This window comes from Hypanus sabinus, chromosome 11 (genome assembly GCF_030144855.1).
Source record: "Hypanus sabinus isolate sHypSab1 chromosome 11, sHypSab1.hap1, whole genome shotgun sequence".
NCBI classification, from domain to species: Eukaryota; Metazoa; Chordata; class Chondrichthyes; order Myliobatiformes; family Dasyatidae; genus Hypanus; species Hypanus sabinus.
This window is the reverse complement of record NC_082716.1, coordinates 87,992,652-88,009,064: the sequence shown is the minus strand read 5'-3', so window position 1 is coordinate 88,009,064 and position 16,413 is coordinate 87,992,652. Positions and strand designations below refer to the sequence as shown.

Below are 16,413 nucleotides of genomic sequence, written 5' to 3'. Positions count from 1 at the left end.
CCTGCCTGTCCTTTCTTATCAACTCACAACTCTTAGCATCATGCCCTTGTCCTTCTACCTTAATCCCTGCACTCACATTCTGATTCCCACCCCCCTGCCAAACTAGCTTAAACCCTCCCCAACAGCTCTATCAAACCTGCCCGCCAGGATATTGGTCCCCCTGGGATTCGAGTGCAACCCGTCCTTTTTGTACAGGTCACACCTGTCCCAAAAGAGGTCCCAATTATCCAGAAATCTGAATCCCTACCCCCTGCTTCAATCCCTCAGCCACGCATTTATCCTCCACCTCATTCTATTCCTATACTCACTGTCCCAAGATTAATCCCAAGATTACTACCTTTGCAGTCCTGCTTCTCAACTTCCATCCTAAATCCTTGTAGCAACTCACACAAAATGCTGGAGGAATACAGCAGGCCCGGCAGCATCTATAGGAAGAAGTATATTTGATGTTTCGGGCCGAGACCCTCCGTCAGAACTAACGGAAAGAAAAGATAGTAGGAGATTTGAAAGTGGGAGGGGGAAGGGGAAATCTGAAATGATGGGAGAAGACCGGAGGGGGAGGGATGAAGCTAAGAGCTCAAAAGTTAATTGGAAAAAGGGATAGACAGCTGGAGAAGGGAAAGGATCATAGGACAGGAGACCTAGGGAGAAAGAAAGGGGGAAGGGATCACTAGAGGGAGATGGAGAACAGGCAAGGAGTGATTGTGAGAGGGACAGAGAGAGGAAAAAAGGGGGGGTAGAGAGAGAGGGAGAGATAGGTAAGTAAGTAAGTAAGTAAGTAAATAAATAAATAAATAAATAAGGGATGGAGTAAGACGGGGAGGAGGGGCATTAACGGAAGTGAGAGAAATCAATGTTCATGCCATCAGGTTGGAGGCTACCCAGCCGGTATATAAGGTGGTGTTCCTCCAACTGAATGTGGATTCATCTTGACATTAGAGTGGCATGAATAGACGTATCAGAGTGGGAATGGGACATGGAATTAAAAAGTGTGGCCACTGGGAGATCCTGCTTTCTCTGGTGGACAGAGCGTAGGTATTCAGCGAAACGATCTCCTGGTCTGCATCGGGTCTCACCGATATATAGAAGGCTGCACCGAGAGCACCGGACGCAGTATATCACACCAGCCAACTCACTGGTGAAGTGTCGCCTCACCTGGAAGGATTGTCTGGAGCCCTGAATGGTGGTGAGGGAGGAAGTATAAGGGCAGGTGTAGCACTTATTCTGCTTACAAGGATAAATACCAGGAGGGAGATTGGTGGGAAGGGATGAGGGGACGAATGGACAAGGGAGTCGTGTAGGGAGTGATCCCTGCAGAAAGCAGAAAGGGGGGGAGGGAAAGATGTGCTTGGTAGTGGGATACTGTTGGAGGTGGCAGAAATTACGGAGAATTATACGTTGGACCTGGAGGCTGGTGGAGCGGTAGGTGAGGACAAGGGGAACCCTATCCCAAGTGGGGTGGTGAAAGCAGGATGGGGTGAAAGCAGATGTGCATGAAATGGGAGAGATGCATTTGAGAACAGAGTTGATGGTGGAGGAAGGGAAGCCCCTTTCTTTAAAAAAGGAAGTCATCTCCTTCGTCCTGGAATGAAAAACCTCATCCTAAGAGCAGATGCGCTGGAGATGGAGGAATTGCGAGAAGGGGGTGGTATTTTTGCAAGAGACAGGGTGAGGAGAGGATTAGTCCAGGTAGCTGTGAGAGTCCGTAGGCTTATAGTAGGTATCAGTAGGTAAGCCATCTCCAGAGATGGAGACAGAAAGATCAAGAAAGGGGAGGGAGGTGTCAGAAATGGACCAGGTAAATTTGAGGGCAGGGTGAAAGTTGGAGGCTCCTTGTAGTCTGTTTTCAGGACCTCTTCCCTTTTCCTACCTATGTTATTGGTACCAGTATGTACCACAACCTCTAGCTGTTCTCCCTCCCACCGTAGGATATCTTGGACGTGATCTGAAACATCCAGGACCCTGGCACCTGGGAGGCAAACTACCATCCGAGTTTCTTTCTTGCATCCACAGAATTGCCTGTCTTGATCCCCTAACTATAGAGTCCCCTATAGAGCCTTTCTCTTCCTTTCCCTGCCCTTCTGAGCCACAGGGCCGTATTCTGTGCCAGAGGCACGGCCACTGTTGCTTCCCCCAGGTAGGCTGTTCCCCCTCCCCCCCAACAGTACTCAAGCAGGAGCAATTATTGTTCTAGGAGACAGCCACAGGGGTATTCTCTAGTACCTGACTCTTCCCCTCCCTTCTCCTGACTGTGACCCACTTGTCTGTCTCCTGTGGCTTCAGTGTGATCTTGACTGATATCTCTTCTGAAAGTTCTTGCCTTCAGGAGTTCTTGAAAATGCATAAGCCTTTCTCCCCTGGGACTGCCTATTGTGATTTGGAGGTATTGAGTATTATTACAAAAATAATTATTTTTAGACATTATTGGCAGCCCAGGAGTCTGAAAGTAATAGAGTAGAGTTTTGAGGCCCAACATTAATTGATGAGGGTCTGAAATTATGCCATCTCTGATAATAGGCCTTGTGATCCCTGGAACATGATGGAAGTTCTGTGACATATAAGCTTGCTGTCATTGTCACAGCTTTAATTTTAGTTTTTTTTCTTGTTGTTGAGGCATTATTTTGTACAGAAGTTTCAAAAGTTGGTGTGAAAAACCATAATGAATTAGGAGCATATTTGTTGCCAAGTGGAGTGGCAGATAGAGCTTGTTTTAACAAACATATTCTGTATTGGATTTATGTTTAAGATTCATTAGCTTTGATTTAGTCTGCTTTGATTTTTGGGAGAAGTCTTTGTCTTCTGTTTTATCAGAAATGGTTAGTTAAAGATTAGCTTAAATACATTGATTTATATATAGATAAAGCGATACTTGGTACAGGAATATCTTCATATAAGGTGATTTAGACAGGAATTGATGAAATGGTGGTGATGGGGTGTGGTGGGGTGGGTTGATGGGTGTCAGTGCTGATTAGCCTGACAGCTTGGGGGAAGTAACTTATTGAGTCTGGTGGTCCAAGCATGATGCTGCTTAGCCTCTTCCATGATCGGAGTGGGATGGACAATTCATGAGCAGAATGGGTGGGATCCTTCATAATATTGCTGGCCCTTTTCTGCTACCTTTCTCTATATATGTCTTTAATGGTGAGTAGGCTGGTACACTGGGCAGTTTTAACTATCCGTTGTAGAGCCCTTCTGTCTGCCACAGTGGAGTTTCCATATGGTGCCACCTGTTAAGATGCTCTCCGCTGTCCATTTGTAGGTCGCAAATATTGGCGTGCATAGTCTAGCTCTCTTCAGCCACTTCAGAAAGCTGAGGTAAACACGAAGTACATTGCAGTTGCTGTGGTCAAAGCAACATGTACAACAAGCTGGAGGAACTCAGCAGGTTGGGCAGCATCAATGGAAATGAGCAAACAACGTTTCGGGCCGAGACCTGTCCTGACAAAGGGTCTCAGCCCGAAACGTTGACTGCTGGTTTCCACGGATGCTGCCCGACCTGCTGAGTTCCTCCAGCTTTTTGTATGTGTTGCTCAGAAAGTTGAGATGTTGGAGACAAAGGAATCTCAGAAAACTACTGCACTTTAGTATGGTTAGCACAACACTTTATAGTACCAACGATTCGGGTTCAATTCCCGCCACTGCCTGTAAGGAGCTTGTATGTTCATCCCATGACCCTATGGGTTTCCTCCAGGTGCTCCGGTTTCCTTTCACAGTCCAAAGATGTACAGGCTGGTAGGTTAAGTGGTCATTGCAAATTGTCCCATGTTTAGGCTAGGATTAAATCAGGCAGCATGGCGGAAAGAGCTGGAAGGGCCTATTCTGTGTTGTATCTCAACAAAAAAAGAGCCACATTAAATGTTAATGTGGAAATACTTTTCTGGCTATTTTAATGTAGATAGTATTATGGGTTTCATATAAAACTCTGTTTAACAATTTGAATGTAGGTTTTAAAGAAAATATTCTTCTTGGCAGTGACACGAAAGCTCAATTTTTCCACTATCTCTGCTAGGTTTGTAGAAGAAATATATGCTTTCTTTTGTTTTTTTGAATGTATTGTGTGTCACCAACCTGAAAACAAAGGAGCTGCCACTTCATCAGATCTGTCTATTTGTACAAGTTGTTTACTGTCTGACAGAGAATGGCTTAGATTTCTGATGTCTGCAGAGTATTGTTCTCCTCTTGAGAAATGCTGGAATTTCTGATGCAAGAATACTTTGAGCTTATGATTAATTAGCATCTGCTATATTATCTTCTGGATCTCCCAGTTTCCATTGAGTTGGTCCTACTGTTTTCTGGAGGAGAAACAGAATCCCTTAACAGCTACTATTTATGGAAGAATTTCAGGGCAATCCAACTACAATGATGTTTTTCATCTTCTGTTGTTTAGGAGTCATCAGATGGGTTGTGAGCAATGTACTAGAAGCACTTTCTTTGTGGGATCCTTGAAACCTAAAAAAACATTAATTTTCTGGAAGTATAGTTTCTGCTTCCATCATTGTATTTCGGGCAAAGCTGATGGGCATATAGTGCATGAAGAATGGTTAGTCCAGTAATTAATGATAATTGTCATGATATGGCTATCTTCTTCACTGCTGTTTTAGTAGAGGACACCCCATTGAGTGCCAAGATCTGAGGACTTATCACAGATAGTGACACAGTTAATACCCGCTTGAACAACACTTGAAGAACTTATTTTCCAAGTGTGAGTACCCTTGATTCTTAATCACAGCACGTTTTCCAACACAGTCTAGCTGCCATTCCAGTCAGGCAAGGAGCTGGAAGATCCATATATCAACTGAAAAAACAAGGAAGCCTCTAAAGCAGATGGTATCCCAGCTTAAGTTTTAAAGGTTGATGGAAAAGAACTTCATACATGCATTAATTGACTCATCTCCTGTATCAGTGAAGAGGCATCTCAGCATGGACAAATTGTGCCGACAGGCTGTGTTACTCCATGACTCAGATATACGTTAGGAGACTTCAGAAATGATGTGACTATCTTCAGAAGGGAAGCAAAACAAAATTTAGCAATTACCAAGGGATTACTCTATTGTCTGCCACCAGGAAGTTCACTGCAAGGGTCTTCTCAATGGCTTGCTTCCAGAAACTAAAAAGTTGCTCCCTGAATACAGTGTGGATTCCATCCACTGAGAGCACAATAAATGCAATCTCCAACATTTGACAACGCCAGGAAAACTGCAAGGAACAATATCAATCAATCTTGATCGGTTCTGATCTTAAGTTTTTGATTCTTTCAATCAAGAGGAATGACAGATAATCCTTTAGTTGCCCTCAGAAACTTGCAGCTTCTGCTTACTACATGATGACGTCCAAGCTCTGATTCAAATCAACTGGTCCACAAGAGTCCGAATCCCAGTGCAGACTCTGGTCAAGCGAGGCAGTGTCATCATTCTAAATCTTATTTATTTCAAGCTTTCTTGCTGCAATATTACTCTGATAAACTTGCTGCTGGTGGTGATTGGGACACTGTGAATGTACTTACTGACCATCAGTAAGATCATTGCTATTTTTGTATTCCATGTTCACGTTAGTCAACTAACATAAAAATCCTTCTATTTCCTTTGTATCTAAAAACCTACTTCTGACTTGCAGAGATTTCGGAACTGAGTCTTCTTAGGGACACCGTTCCAATGGTTTACCATGTTTTTGGTGAAGAAAATGCTGTTTGTGTGTGTTTCAAATGGCAAGTCACTTATTTTGGTACAGTGTCCCTTAGTTTCATGATCCCCGCTGGAGGGAAGTATCCTTCCTGCATCCATCATGTCAAGCCCTTAAGAGTTTTGTTTTTGATACGTCATTCTTTTAAAGTCTGGAGTATTTACCTCATTTTGCCTGATCTCTCCTCACAGGATACCGTCAACCAAGTGATCAATTTAGTTCGCTGCACTGCCTCTATAGCAAGTGTATCCTTTCTTAGTTACTACATTGTTTCTTGTGCAGTCTCACTACACCCCTTTCAAATGGTCTTCGTACCCACATTATGATACTGAGTTTCTATATTTTGTATAAAAATGGATGACCTCACATTTTCTATATTTAATTTGCTTTGATCTCACTCATTTGCCTTGTCCACCAATATCCCTGAGATCTCTGCATTCTCTTCACAATACACATAGCTTTAGATCATCACCCCGCTCATCAAATCATTGATGTAGATTCAGAACAACTGGGGTCCAGCATCAACTCTATCAGAGCCCTACAAATCAGTGTCTTGACCTAGCTATTCCCACCATGAACATGAGGTTCGGCAAATGCTGGAAGTCTAGAGCAACACATACTAAAGGCTGGAGGAACTTGGTAGGTCAGGTAGCAATCATGAAAGTGAATAAACAGTTGATGTTTTGGGCTAGGACCATTCTTCAGGGATGGAAAGGAAGGCAGAGGATGACAGAATGAAAAGGTGGGGGGGCAGGACTAGCTAGACTGTGATATGTGAAGTCAGGTGGGGTGGGAAAAGTAAAGGTTTGAAGAAGGAGGAATTTGATAGGAGAGGAGAGTGGATCTAGGGAAAAAGGGAAGGACGAGGGGTACTGGGGGAGGTGAGGAGAATAGGTAAGAGGCTAGAGTGGGATAGGGGAATTTACCAGAAGGAGAAATCGATGTTTATGCCATCGGGTTTGAGGCTACCAAGGCAGAATATGAAATATTACTACTCCACCTGGGAGTGGCCTCATCATGGCAAGAGAAGAGGCCATGAACTGATATGTTGGAACAGGAATAGGGATAGAAATTAAAATGGTTGGCCAGCGGGAAATTCCACCTTTTGTCAATTGCTGGGATATATGCCAGGAGGTTTGAATTAACAAGGGAATTACAGAGGGTGCAATCTTTGTGGAAAGTGGAGGAGTTGGAGGGGATTAAAGAGGTGTTTTGTAGTAGGAACCCATTGAAGATGGTGGAAGTTGCAGAGAATGATGTGTTGGATGCACAGGCTGATGGGGTGCTAGGTGAGTACAAAAGGCAGTAGGAATATGGGGTGAGCATGAATGTCCGAGAAATTGTGGAGATGCGGATGAGGGCAACACCAATGATCAAAGAAAGGGCTCTTTGAAGAAGGACAACATCTCTGATGTCTTTGAAAGGAGTATCTCATCCTGGAAACAGATGCGGCAGAGGTAAAAGAACTGAGAAAAAGGAATAACATTTTTACAGGAGACAGGGTGGGAAGAGGTACAGTCAAGATAACTGTGGGAAACATTAGGTGTATAAAAGATGTCCAGAAGTAGAAACAGAGATTGAGAAAGGGGAGAGGGGTGTCAGAAATGGACCCAGTGAATTTAAGGGTAAGGTGAAAGTTGAAGGCAAAGTTGATGTAATTGTTGAGTTTAGAATGGGTGCATGAAGCAGCACCAATACAGTAGTCAATATAGCACAGGAAGAGTTAGGTAGCGTTACCAAGGAAGGCTTGGAACATGGACTTTTCTATGTAGCCAATGAAAAAACATAAAAAACATCTAGGTCCATGCAGGTGCCTAGGACTATCCCTTGAGTTCCTATGCCTGCCTTGTTGTCTGTCTATTAACCAATCTTCAATCCATGCCAGTACATTACCCCAATCCATTGTGCTTTAAGTTTATTTTGTAACTGCATTGTGTAGCATTTTATTATGGGCTATCTGAAAGGCCATGTACATGGTATCCACTGGTTCCTTCTGTTCTGTTCTGCTTGCTACAATTACAAAAGCTGTAGCAGGTTTGACAAACATGATTTCCCTTTCATAAGTCCCTCTTGGCACTAACCAGTCTGATTGTTATTTTCAAAGTGTCATTTTACCAACTCCTTAATAATAGTTTATAAAATATTCCCTATTTCTTGCATTGAGTGTATAGGGACCTGGTCAGTTTGCATGTGGCTACAATATTATACACAGGTCTTGTCTCCCTACCTATAGAAATATATACCTGCAGTAGATGGAGCAAGCAAAGGTTCCCCAGATTGATTCATATGGTTTGTCATATGAGGATAGGATAAGTGGACTAAGTTTGGGGCTTCTCTAGCTCTTAGAGGAGCCAGAGGTGATTTCATTGAAATGTACAAATCTCTTCAAGATGCAAAAAATAAAGCAGATGTATTTGCCCTGCATCACATTGGTGTTCAGGATCAATTTGTTTTAAACACAGAGAGTGCTGACTGTTAAAGTTCATTGCAACTTTTACTCTCATTTTCCTATATCAGATTGCATATTAAGATATATTATTTAGACTTGACAACTGCTTCACTTCAGTTAGACAGTTGGAAGAATTTATACTCCTATTACAAGGATGACGTGATTCTTTTATGAGCAAATCAGTTATTTTTGAAACAAGCTTTCTGTTTTGCGATTAATTAGCCTGCCTACATTCAAACAGAATTTTTGGAACTCTCAGCACACCATCGATTTATGTGTATACATCAATAGATGTATTAGAAAACACCTAAGATTATGCTTCAAGGATTTCTGTTGATGTTTCTGAGAAAGTGAGTAGCATTAGGAAAAAGATACTACACTACTATGTTTCAATTCTGAACTACCATTTTGTTTCTTGCTATTATCCATTCCTGCTGGATGAAAGCAGTTGCCGGAGTCTCATATTGTTTTGTAGCTAGCTGTAACTGACATTGGGGTATTAAATCTAATTGAAATTAGAGATTGAATAATCTCTAACTCTGGAAGGATTCAGTCTCTCCTGCATGTGATATGCTCAACAGATAAGTAGCTATAGCAAAAGATTGCAGATGGTGGAAATCAACAAGAAAATACAGAATGCTGGAAATACTTTTCCGGTAGCAGGACAAGAACTATCTGTGGGCAGACAAACAAGAGTCAACATTTCAGGCCATGAAGCTCCATCAGAACTTAAAAAAATGTTTTAAATTGCTTAAGTAGGTGGGCGGTGTAGGGTGTTTGAGATGGTATGGCGGAGGTGAGGGAAAGAACAGCGAGGTGAGAGATGGAGAACGAGGTTGTTAAGGTGCTTTGACAGGCCAGGTGCAGGAATGATGTTTCCTTTGGCTGGCTTGATAAGAATCAGGTTACAATCTCAACAAAATGAATTGACCATTCATGACTGAGAAGAGATTTCTGCATCTGAAGCATGTTAAATTTTTTAAACTCTCAACCCAAGAGGGCTGTGCCACTCAGTCACAGAGTCTCTTCAAGACAGATGGATGGGTAGAATTTTGGTTATGTGGAAAATTGGAGCTTATAGGATTTGTACAGCAGAGTGGTGCCGAATTGAAATGTCAACCATGATGTCAGTGAATGGTGGAACAGCCAGAAGAGGTCAAATGTTGACTCCTGCATCTGTTCCTTATGCTGTGTAATAATAGAAAATGATGAATTTTGAAGTTTGAAGTTGAATTTAAGATTCTACTTATTTCTTAAATTGGTTATACTTTACTAAAGTTCTGTGGGTTCAGAAGTGACAGAGGAGGGCGCCATGTGTAATAGGAGGGACTAGGAAGTTTGTGGCAGGATTGGTTGTTGAGCAGTTTGGGAGGTGGTGTGCTGTGTCCCTCACACTAGGCTGCTGCATGGAATAGTTGTTTTGGTGCCATTCTAAATGATTATTCTGTATTTTGAGCAGCTATATGCCATTGATACTCAGATGTTGTTGGGGATGTTGCATTTGGAGAACATCCACAAATCCTTTTTTTTCTGCACACCTGGTAATCTGACAAGGAGGGTGGATGGTGTTGAAGGTTCTGCATATATATGGAAAGAGGGTTGTCTAATTGGCAGGAATCAGGAAATTGGGATAAGGGAAGTGTCCTTAGGTTCACAACCTGTAACCAGTGGAGCAACGTGTGGGTTGATACTCGGAACACAACTAATTACTATATATATTAATGACTTTGAAGGAAGAAGCAAATGTATACTAAACATGTTTGCAGACAGATAAAAATACATCCTAACCTGGTTGGTCCTTCCAAAATGCAACACTTGTATGCATTAAATTCCATCTGCCAGTTTTTGGCCCATTTTTCCACCTGGTCCAGAGATGCATGGTCTTTGATAGTGCTCCTTGCTGTCTACTACACCCCAATTTTGGTGCCATTCAGAAGAATGAGAGGGGATCTTAAAGAAACATACAAAATTTTGAAAGAGATAAGATAGAAGTAGGAAAGTTGTTTCCATTGGTAGGAGAGACTAGAACTAGGGGACATTGCCTCAAGATTCAGGGGAGAAGATTTAGGATGGAGATGAGGAGAAACTGTTTTTCCAAGAGAGTGGTGAATCTGTGGAATTCTCTGCCCAGGGAAGCAGTTGAGGCTTCTTCACTAAATATAGTTAAGAAACAGTTAGATAGGTTTTTGCATAGTAAGGGAATTAAGGGTTATGGGGAAAAGGCAGGTAGATGGAGCTGAGTTTATGGACAAATCAGCCATAATGGGCTCAATGGGCCGGATGGCCTATTTCTTATGTTCATCAGTAAATTTGCCGATCCAGTAAACCACATTATCATCCAGATCATTGATGTAGATGATAGACAACAACAGACCTAGCAACGATCCCTGTGGCACATCACTAGTCACAGGCCTCCAGTCAGAGAGACAACCATCTCTCACCACTGTCTTACTTTTCCCATGAAGCCATTGTCTTATCCAGATTACTCTTATCATTTTTAATGCCAAGTGACTGAACGCCCCATGCGAGGCCTTGTCAAAGGCCTTGCTAAAGATCATGTCAAAAAACATTCACTGCTTTTACCTTCATCCTTTCCCAGTAACTTCCTCAAAAAACTCCATAAGGTTGGCTTGACATGACCCACCACACACAAGGCCATGTTGACTATTGCTAATTAGTTGCTATTTATACAATTACTTACAGTGATTAAACAAGAGAACATTAAACAAGAGAAAATCTGCAGATGCTGGAAATCCAAGCAACACACACAAAATGCTGGAGCAACTCAGCAGGCCAGGCAGCATCTATGGAAAGAGTAAACAGTTGACATTTTGGGCTGAGACCTTTCAGTATATCTGGTTCCTTAGAATGCCTCTCAGTGACTTTCCCACTCCTGATGTCAAGCTCACTGGCCTATAATTTCCTGGCTCGTGGCTAAGGACATTTTAAATATCTCTGCTGGGGCCCTTGCAATTTCTGCACTAACCTCACACAGGGTCCAAAGGAACACCTTGTCAGGCTCTGGGGATTTATCCACCCTAGTTTTCCTCAAGACAGGAAAACACTTCCTCCTCTGTAATCTGTATACAGTCCATGACCTCACTGCTGCTTTGCCTCACTTCTATAGACTGTGTCCATCTCCCAAGTAAATACAGATGCAAAAAAATTCAATTTAAAGATCTCCCCCAATTCTTTTTACTCCACTCTTTGATTATCCAGAGGACCAATTTTATCCCTTCCAATTGTTTTGCTCTTATGTATCTGTAGAACAACTTCTTGCCTTCTCCCAGCTCTCCTGATTTACTGTTTAAGTGTTCTTGGACTTTTATTCTTTATGTACCTGATTTGTTCCTTACTGCCTATAACTGCTATGCACTTCCTCGTTTTTCTTAACCCGGACCTTAATATCTCTCGAAAACCAAGGTTCCCTAAAAGTGTTATCCATGCTTTTTATTTTGACAGGATCATACAAACAGTGTGCTTTCAAACTTTCACTTTTGAACACCTCCCAATTACGAAGCACATCTTTGTCAGAAAACAACTTATCCCAATCCACACCTGCCAGATACTATTGTCTATTAAAATTGGTCTTTGTCTTGAATTATCCTGTCTCATTCCCTAATCGGAGATTAGTATTGCACTGACCTCTACATACTCATTAAGGAAACTTTCCTGAACACATTTGACAAACTCTATCCCAACCAGCTATCGTACAGTATGGGATCCCAGTCAATAGGTGTAATGGTAAAATCACTTATGTTTCTATCAAGCATCTGCAATCTCTCTACAAATTTGCTCCTCCAAATCCCTTGGACAGTTGTGGGGGTCTATAATATAATCCCATTAATATGGTCATCCCTTTCTTATTCCTCAATTCCATCCATATGGCCTCAGTTTACAAGCTTCCAGCCTGTCCTGTCTGAGCACAGCCATGACATTTTCCCTGACTAGTAATGCAGACATCCCACCCTACAAAAATTCATTTCGGGGAGGTAGCACCATCAGTTTGTGGGAGATGTGGGATGTCTGCAATAGAGCAGCTCCTTAGCAGCTAGCCAGCTAGTTTAAATAACATTAGCTATGCTAATTGAACGAATGACGCCTGTTAAACTCACCTCAACATGTCTTTTACATTTTAACCCACCATGGGCAATAGAAAAGTCACTGTTGCAAACAGTGCAGCGAGCAACACTATCATTATTTTTTACCCCTAATAGGCAGGGGTACACTTTAGTGTAGTCTGGGGAGAAAAATGTTTTAAATTTTGGTTTTTTGGAACATTCTGCCATGGTGCCCTCGTTCTCTCTCTCTCTCTCTCTCTCTCTCTCTCTCCCCCCCCCCCCCTCATTTGCGGGCATCAGGGAGCCGCTATCAATATGTGGGAGACTCCTGGAACTTCCGGGAGAGGTGCCACCTCTCCCTCTTTAATCCCTCCCACTTTACTACATTTAATGTAATGGATTTCCAGAACCTTGAGCTGCAGTCCTGCCCCTCTTGCAACCAAGTGTCACTAATGGCTTCAGTTTCATAATTCCACATACTGATCCATGCCCTTAGCTCATCCGCCTTTCCTACAATGCTTCTTGCATTGAAAGAGATGCAACGCAGAACATCATTTACACCATGCTTAACGTTTTCATTCGTGTTTTTGTATATGGGCTTAACAACATCTTTTCCCAACACAACTAAACTACTGCACTGGCTCTCTGGCTCCCACCCCCCTGCAACTCTAGTTTAAACACCCATGTAGCACTAGCAAACCTTCCTGCAGGGATATTATTCCCCCTCCAGTTCAGGTGCAAACCATCCCACCAAGACAGGTCCCACCTATCCTGGAAGAGAGCCCAACGATGCAAAAATCTGAAGCCCTCTCTCTTCTGCATTATCTCCGTAACCACGTGTTAAACTGTATGATCTTCCTACTTCTGGCCTCACAAGCACATGGCATGGGTAGCAATCTTGAGATCACAACCCTGGAGGTTCTGTCCTTTAAATTAGTACCTAAGTCCCTGAATTCGCTTTGCAGGACCTTGTCACCCTTCATACCCATGTCATTAGTCAATGTGTACCACAAACATTGCTGCTCACCCTAACATTAAGAATGCAGTGGACTCCATCTGAGATGTCCCTGATGCTGGCACCCGTGTGACAACATATCATCTGAGAATCTCATTCTCATCCACAGAACCTCCTTTCTGTGCCCCACACTAAGGAATCCCATATCACCAGAGCTCACCTCTTCTCCCCTCTTCTCTTCTGAGTCACAGATCTAGACTCAGTGCCTGAAACCCGACTGCTGTGACTTTACTCTGCTTGGTCATCCTCCCTAACAGTATCTAACAGTGGCAATCCTCCTGTTGTTGAGGTGAACGGCCTAGGGGTACTCTGCATTGGCTGTCTATCTCTTTACCCCTCCCAAGGATCACCCGGTTACCAGTGTCCTGCAGCTTGAGTGTAACTACGTCCCTATGTCCTGTCAATCAACCCCCTCAGCCTCTCGAATGATCTGGAGTTCATTCAGCTCCAGTTCCAATTCCTTAACAAGGTCTGAAAGAAGCTGCAGCTAGATGCACTTCTTGCAGTTGTTGACATCAGGGGCACTGGAGGCCTCCTGCCTTATCACATTCCGCAAGAGGAGAATTCCACTATCCTACCAGGCATCCCCACTGCTCTAACTATGTAATAAGAAAGAAAGAAAAAGAAACAAAAATATATACCTACAGCTTCTGCTTCTATGAGCCAAAGTGTGAAGTCCCTACTGTAACTCTGGCCTACTCACACAATGGCCACTCCACTTAAACCTAACTTATTTTTATTGGCTCTTGCCAGTTGCTTAATTATGCACCCTCCAATGTCTCCTTGGGAATCATGGCACACAGAACATATTGATTGTCCCACTTGTTTCTTTTGAAATCTCTGTTACTTTTTAAAATAGAGTAATTGGTTTATTATTGTCAGGTGTGTCATGACACTGTGAAAAGCTTTCATTTGCATGTCATCAAGACAGATCCTTCCATATACATGTCAGGGTAATACGAAAAATTTTGAAAAATGCAAAATATGGTGTTACAGTTACAGAAAGTATGCAGGGCAAGTAAACAAGTGCATGGTCCATGACCAGATAGATTGACAAATTTAAGGCATTTATATTTAACATAGAAGAAGGCTGTTCAAGAGTTTGATAAACAGCAGGTTAGAAGCTGGAGGAACTCAGCAGGCCAGGCAGCATCTTTGGAAGAAAGTACAGTCGGCATTTTGGACAAAACCCTTGGCAGCTCTCCCAAAGCAGTGTCAAATGCAGACACAGTCAGTGTAAGAGGCTGGTTTGCATGAAGGACCGGGCTTATGTTTTCAACTCTCTGCAATTTCTTGTTGTCTTGGGCAAAGTAGTTGCCGTATTAAGTTGAGATACATCAAGATGGGTTGCTTTCTGTTGTGCATTTGTAAACATTGGTAAAAATCATTGGTACCATATTGAATTTCCTTCGCGTTCTGAGGAAATAGAGGTGCTACTATACTTTCTTGTCCATAGTGTCCACATGACTGGACTAGGACAAATTGTTAGTGATAATTACACTTGGGATCTGTTAGTTTTTATCCATCTCCACCTCAGCATTGGTATAGACTGGGATGAGTACTCCGCCCTGCCTCCTGAAGTCCATGACTGACTCTTTTGTTTGACATAGTAGAAAGATTGTTCTTTTGACACCACATCAGTGGGCTCTCTATTTCCCGCGTGTACTCCATCTTGGCGTTGTTTGAGATATAACCTCTTACAGTGGTATCTATCATCTGTAGATGGGAATAGAGTTGTATTTGGCCACACAGTTGTGAGTGCATAACAAGCAGAATAGGGGGCAAAGAATGCTGTCTTGTGGGGCAGTAGGTTGAGGGTGATTGTGTTAAAGTTGTGGTTGTCCTTACCAACTGTGGTCTATTGGTCTGGAAGTCAAGGATACATTTGTAGAGGGCAGTATTTATTATGTTGGAGCTTTAATGCAAGTATTATTAATAATTTTAAATTGGAAATATCATGGATTTTTAATTCAGCAGACATAAATTTTATCATTTGTGGTTTGAATTTGAAAGGATTGAATGGAGAATGCTCTATATTGAGAACAGAACCAGTATAGTTTGTTTTCATATTTTAACAAGTATCCACCAAGTACATTACTAGCTTCATTTGTCTTTCATAGATCAACTTAAATGTCACTTACTTGAAATGCTAATTATTTTTTCTTCTGCCTTTGTTGCAGGGATTTTTCAGTAAAAGATTAAAAGGGTCTATTAAACGAACCAAGAGCCAGCCAAAACTTGACCGCAATACCAGCTTCCGTCAGATACTACCATCACTGAGGAACTCTGATAGTGACCGGTAAAACATTATCATTTTACTTAACTGCATTTTAGAGTATTGAAGAATGCTAGTTGTAGAAAACTGTGCATGTTTTAAAACTCTGATTCCTTTTTCCTGTTGATGTGAAATACGTCTGTATATCAGTCTGAGGGCTAAACCTGCAGAGATTTCCTGTGCATCTGTGATAGAGAGAGAGAGAGAGAGAGAGAAAGAGAGAGAGGACATGCTTTTAGGTGGAGTGGGATTATGTGGAAGTCTGGCTTTTCAGTTGAGCGGAAGGCAGAAGCACAGGATGAAAGGAATAGAGGCTGTTGATGATTATTTTATGTCTGATTAAATTATATGTCCTGACATGCCCTCATCTGATCCATATGCAAAATTTTGCAGGGAATTCTTCATTGCTGTGCATTTAAAGATACAATTCTGTTGAAATACACAACTTGATCTCATCAAATTTGAACAGATGTTAAGCCAACAGCAAGGAACTTGGTGAAGAATTAGGAATTTTATGGGTGAATAATGGAATACAGAATACCAGGGCTTTTTCACTATATTCCACAGAAAAGACACAGCATTATTTTTTTTTAAGATTTGTGGTGATAAGGCATTTGATGATCACGAAGATGCAGAAATAATTAATTGATGACCTGATGAAAATCTAACATGCAGAACAGCAACATCTGTGTGATGAGCAAGTGTTAAGACAAAGCCTGCTTACGGAACACATAAATTCAGAGTCAGAAATGATGGTAATCCCAAGCAACCTCCATTATAGATTCCAAAATCCAGAAAAAATCTAAAACACTTCCAGCCCCAAGCATTTCAGATAAAGGGTATTTAAACTGTACATGATGTGTTTTTATGTAATTGTGTCTGTGGATTATTTGAGGAAGGGCAGTCATCTGTTTTACATTATTGTCTTGAATTA

General features: G+C 42.0%; 1 protein-coding gene across 7 annotated transcripts in view; it reads left to right on the top strand.

Moving 5' to 3' along the window:
* Positions 1 to 16,413, top strand: part of rasal2 (RAS protein activator like 2) — a 448,324-nt gene that overhangs the window by 310,139 nt on the left and 121,772 nt on the right. For all 7 annotated transcript variants that reach the window (XM_059984861.1, XM_059984864.1, XM_059984862.1 and 4 more), the window contains one exon: positions 15,385 to 15,503. In XM_059984861.1, the coding sequence (XP_059840844.1) occupies positions 15,385 to 15,503 (119 nt within the window). The remainder of the gene's footprint in view (positions 1 to 15,384; positions 15,504 to 16,413) is intronic.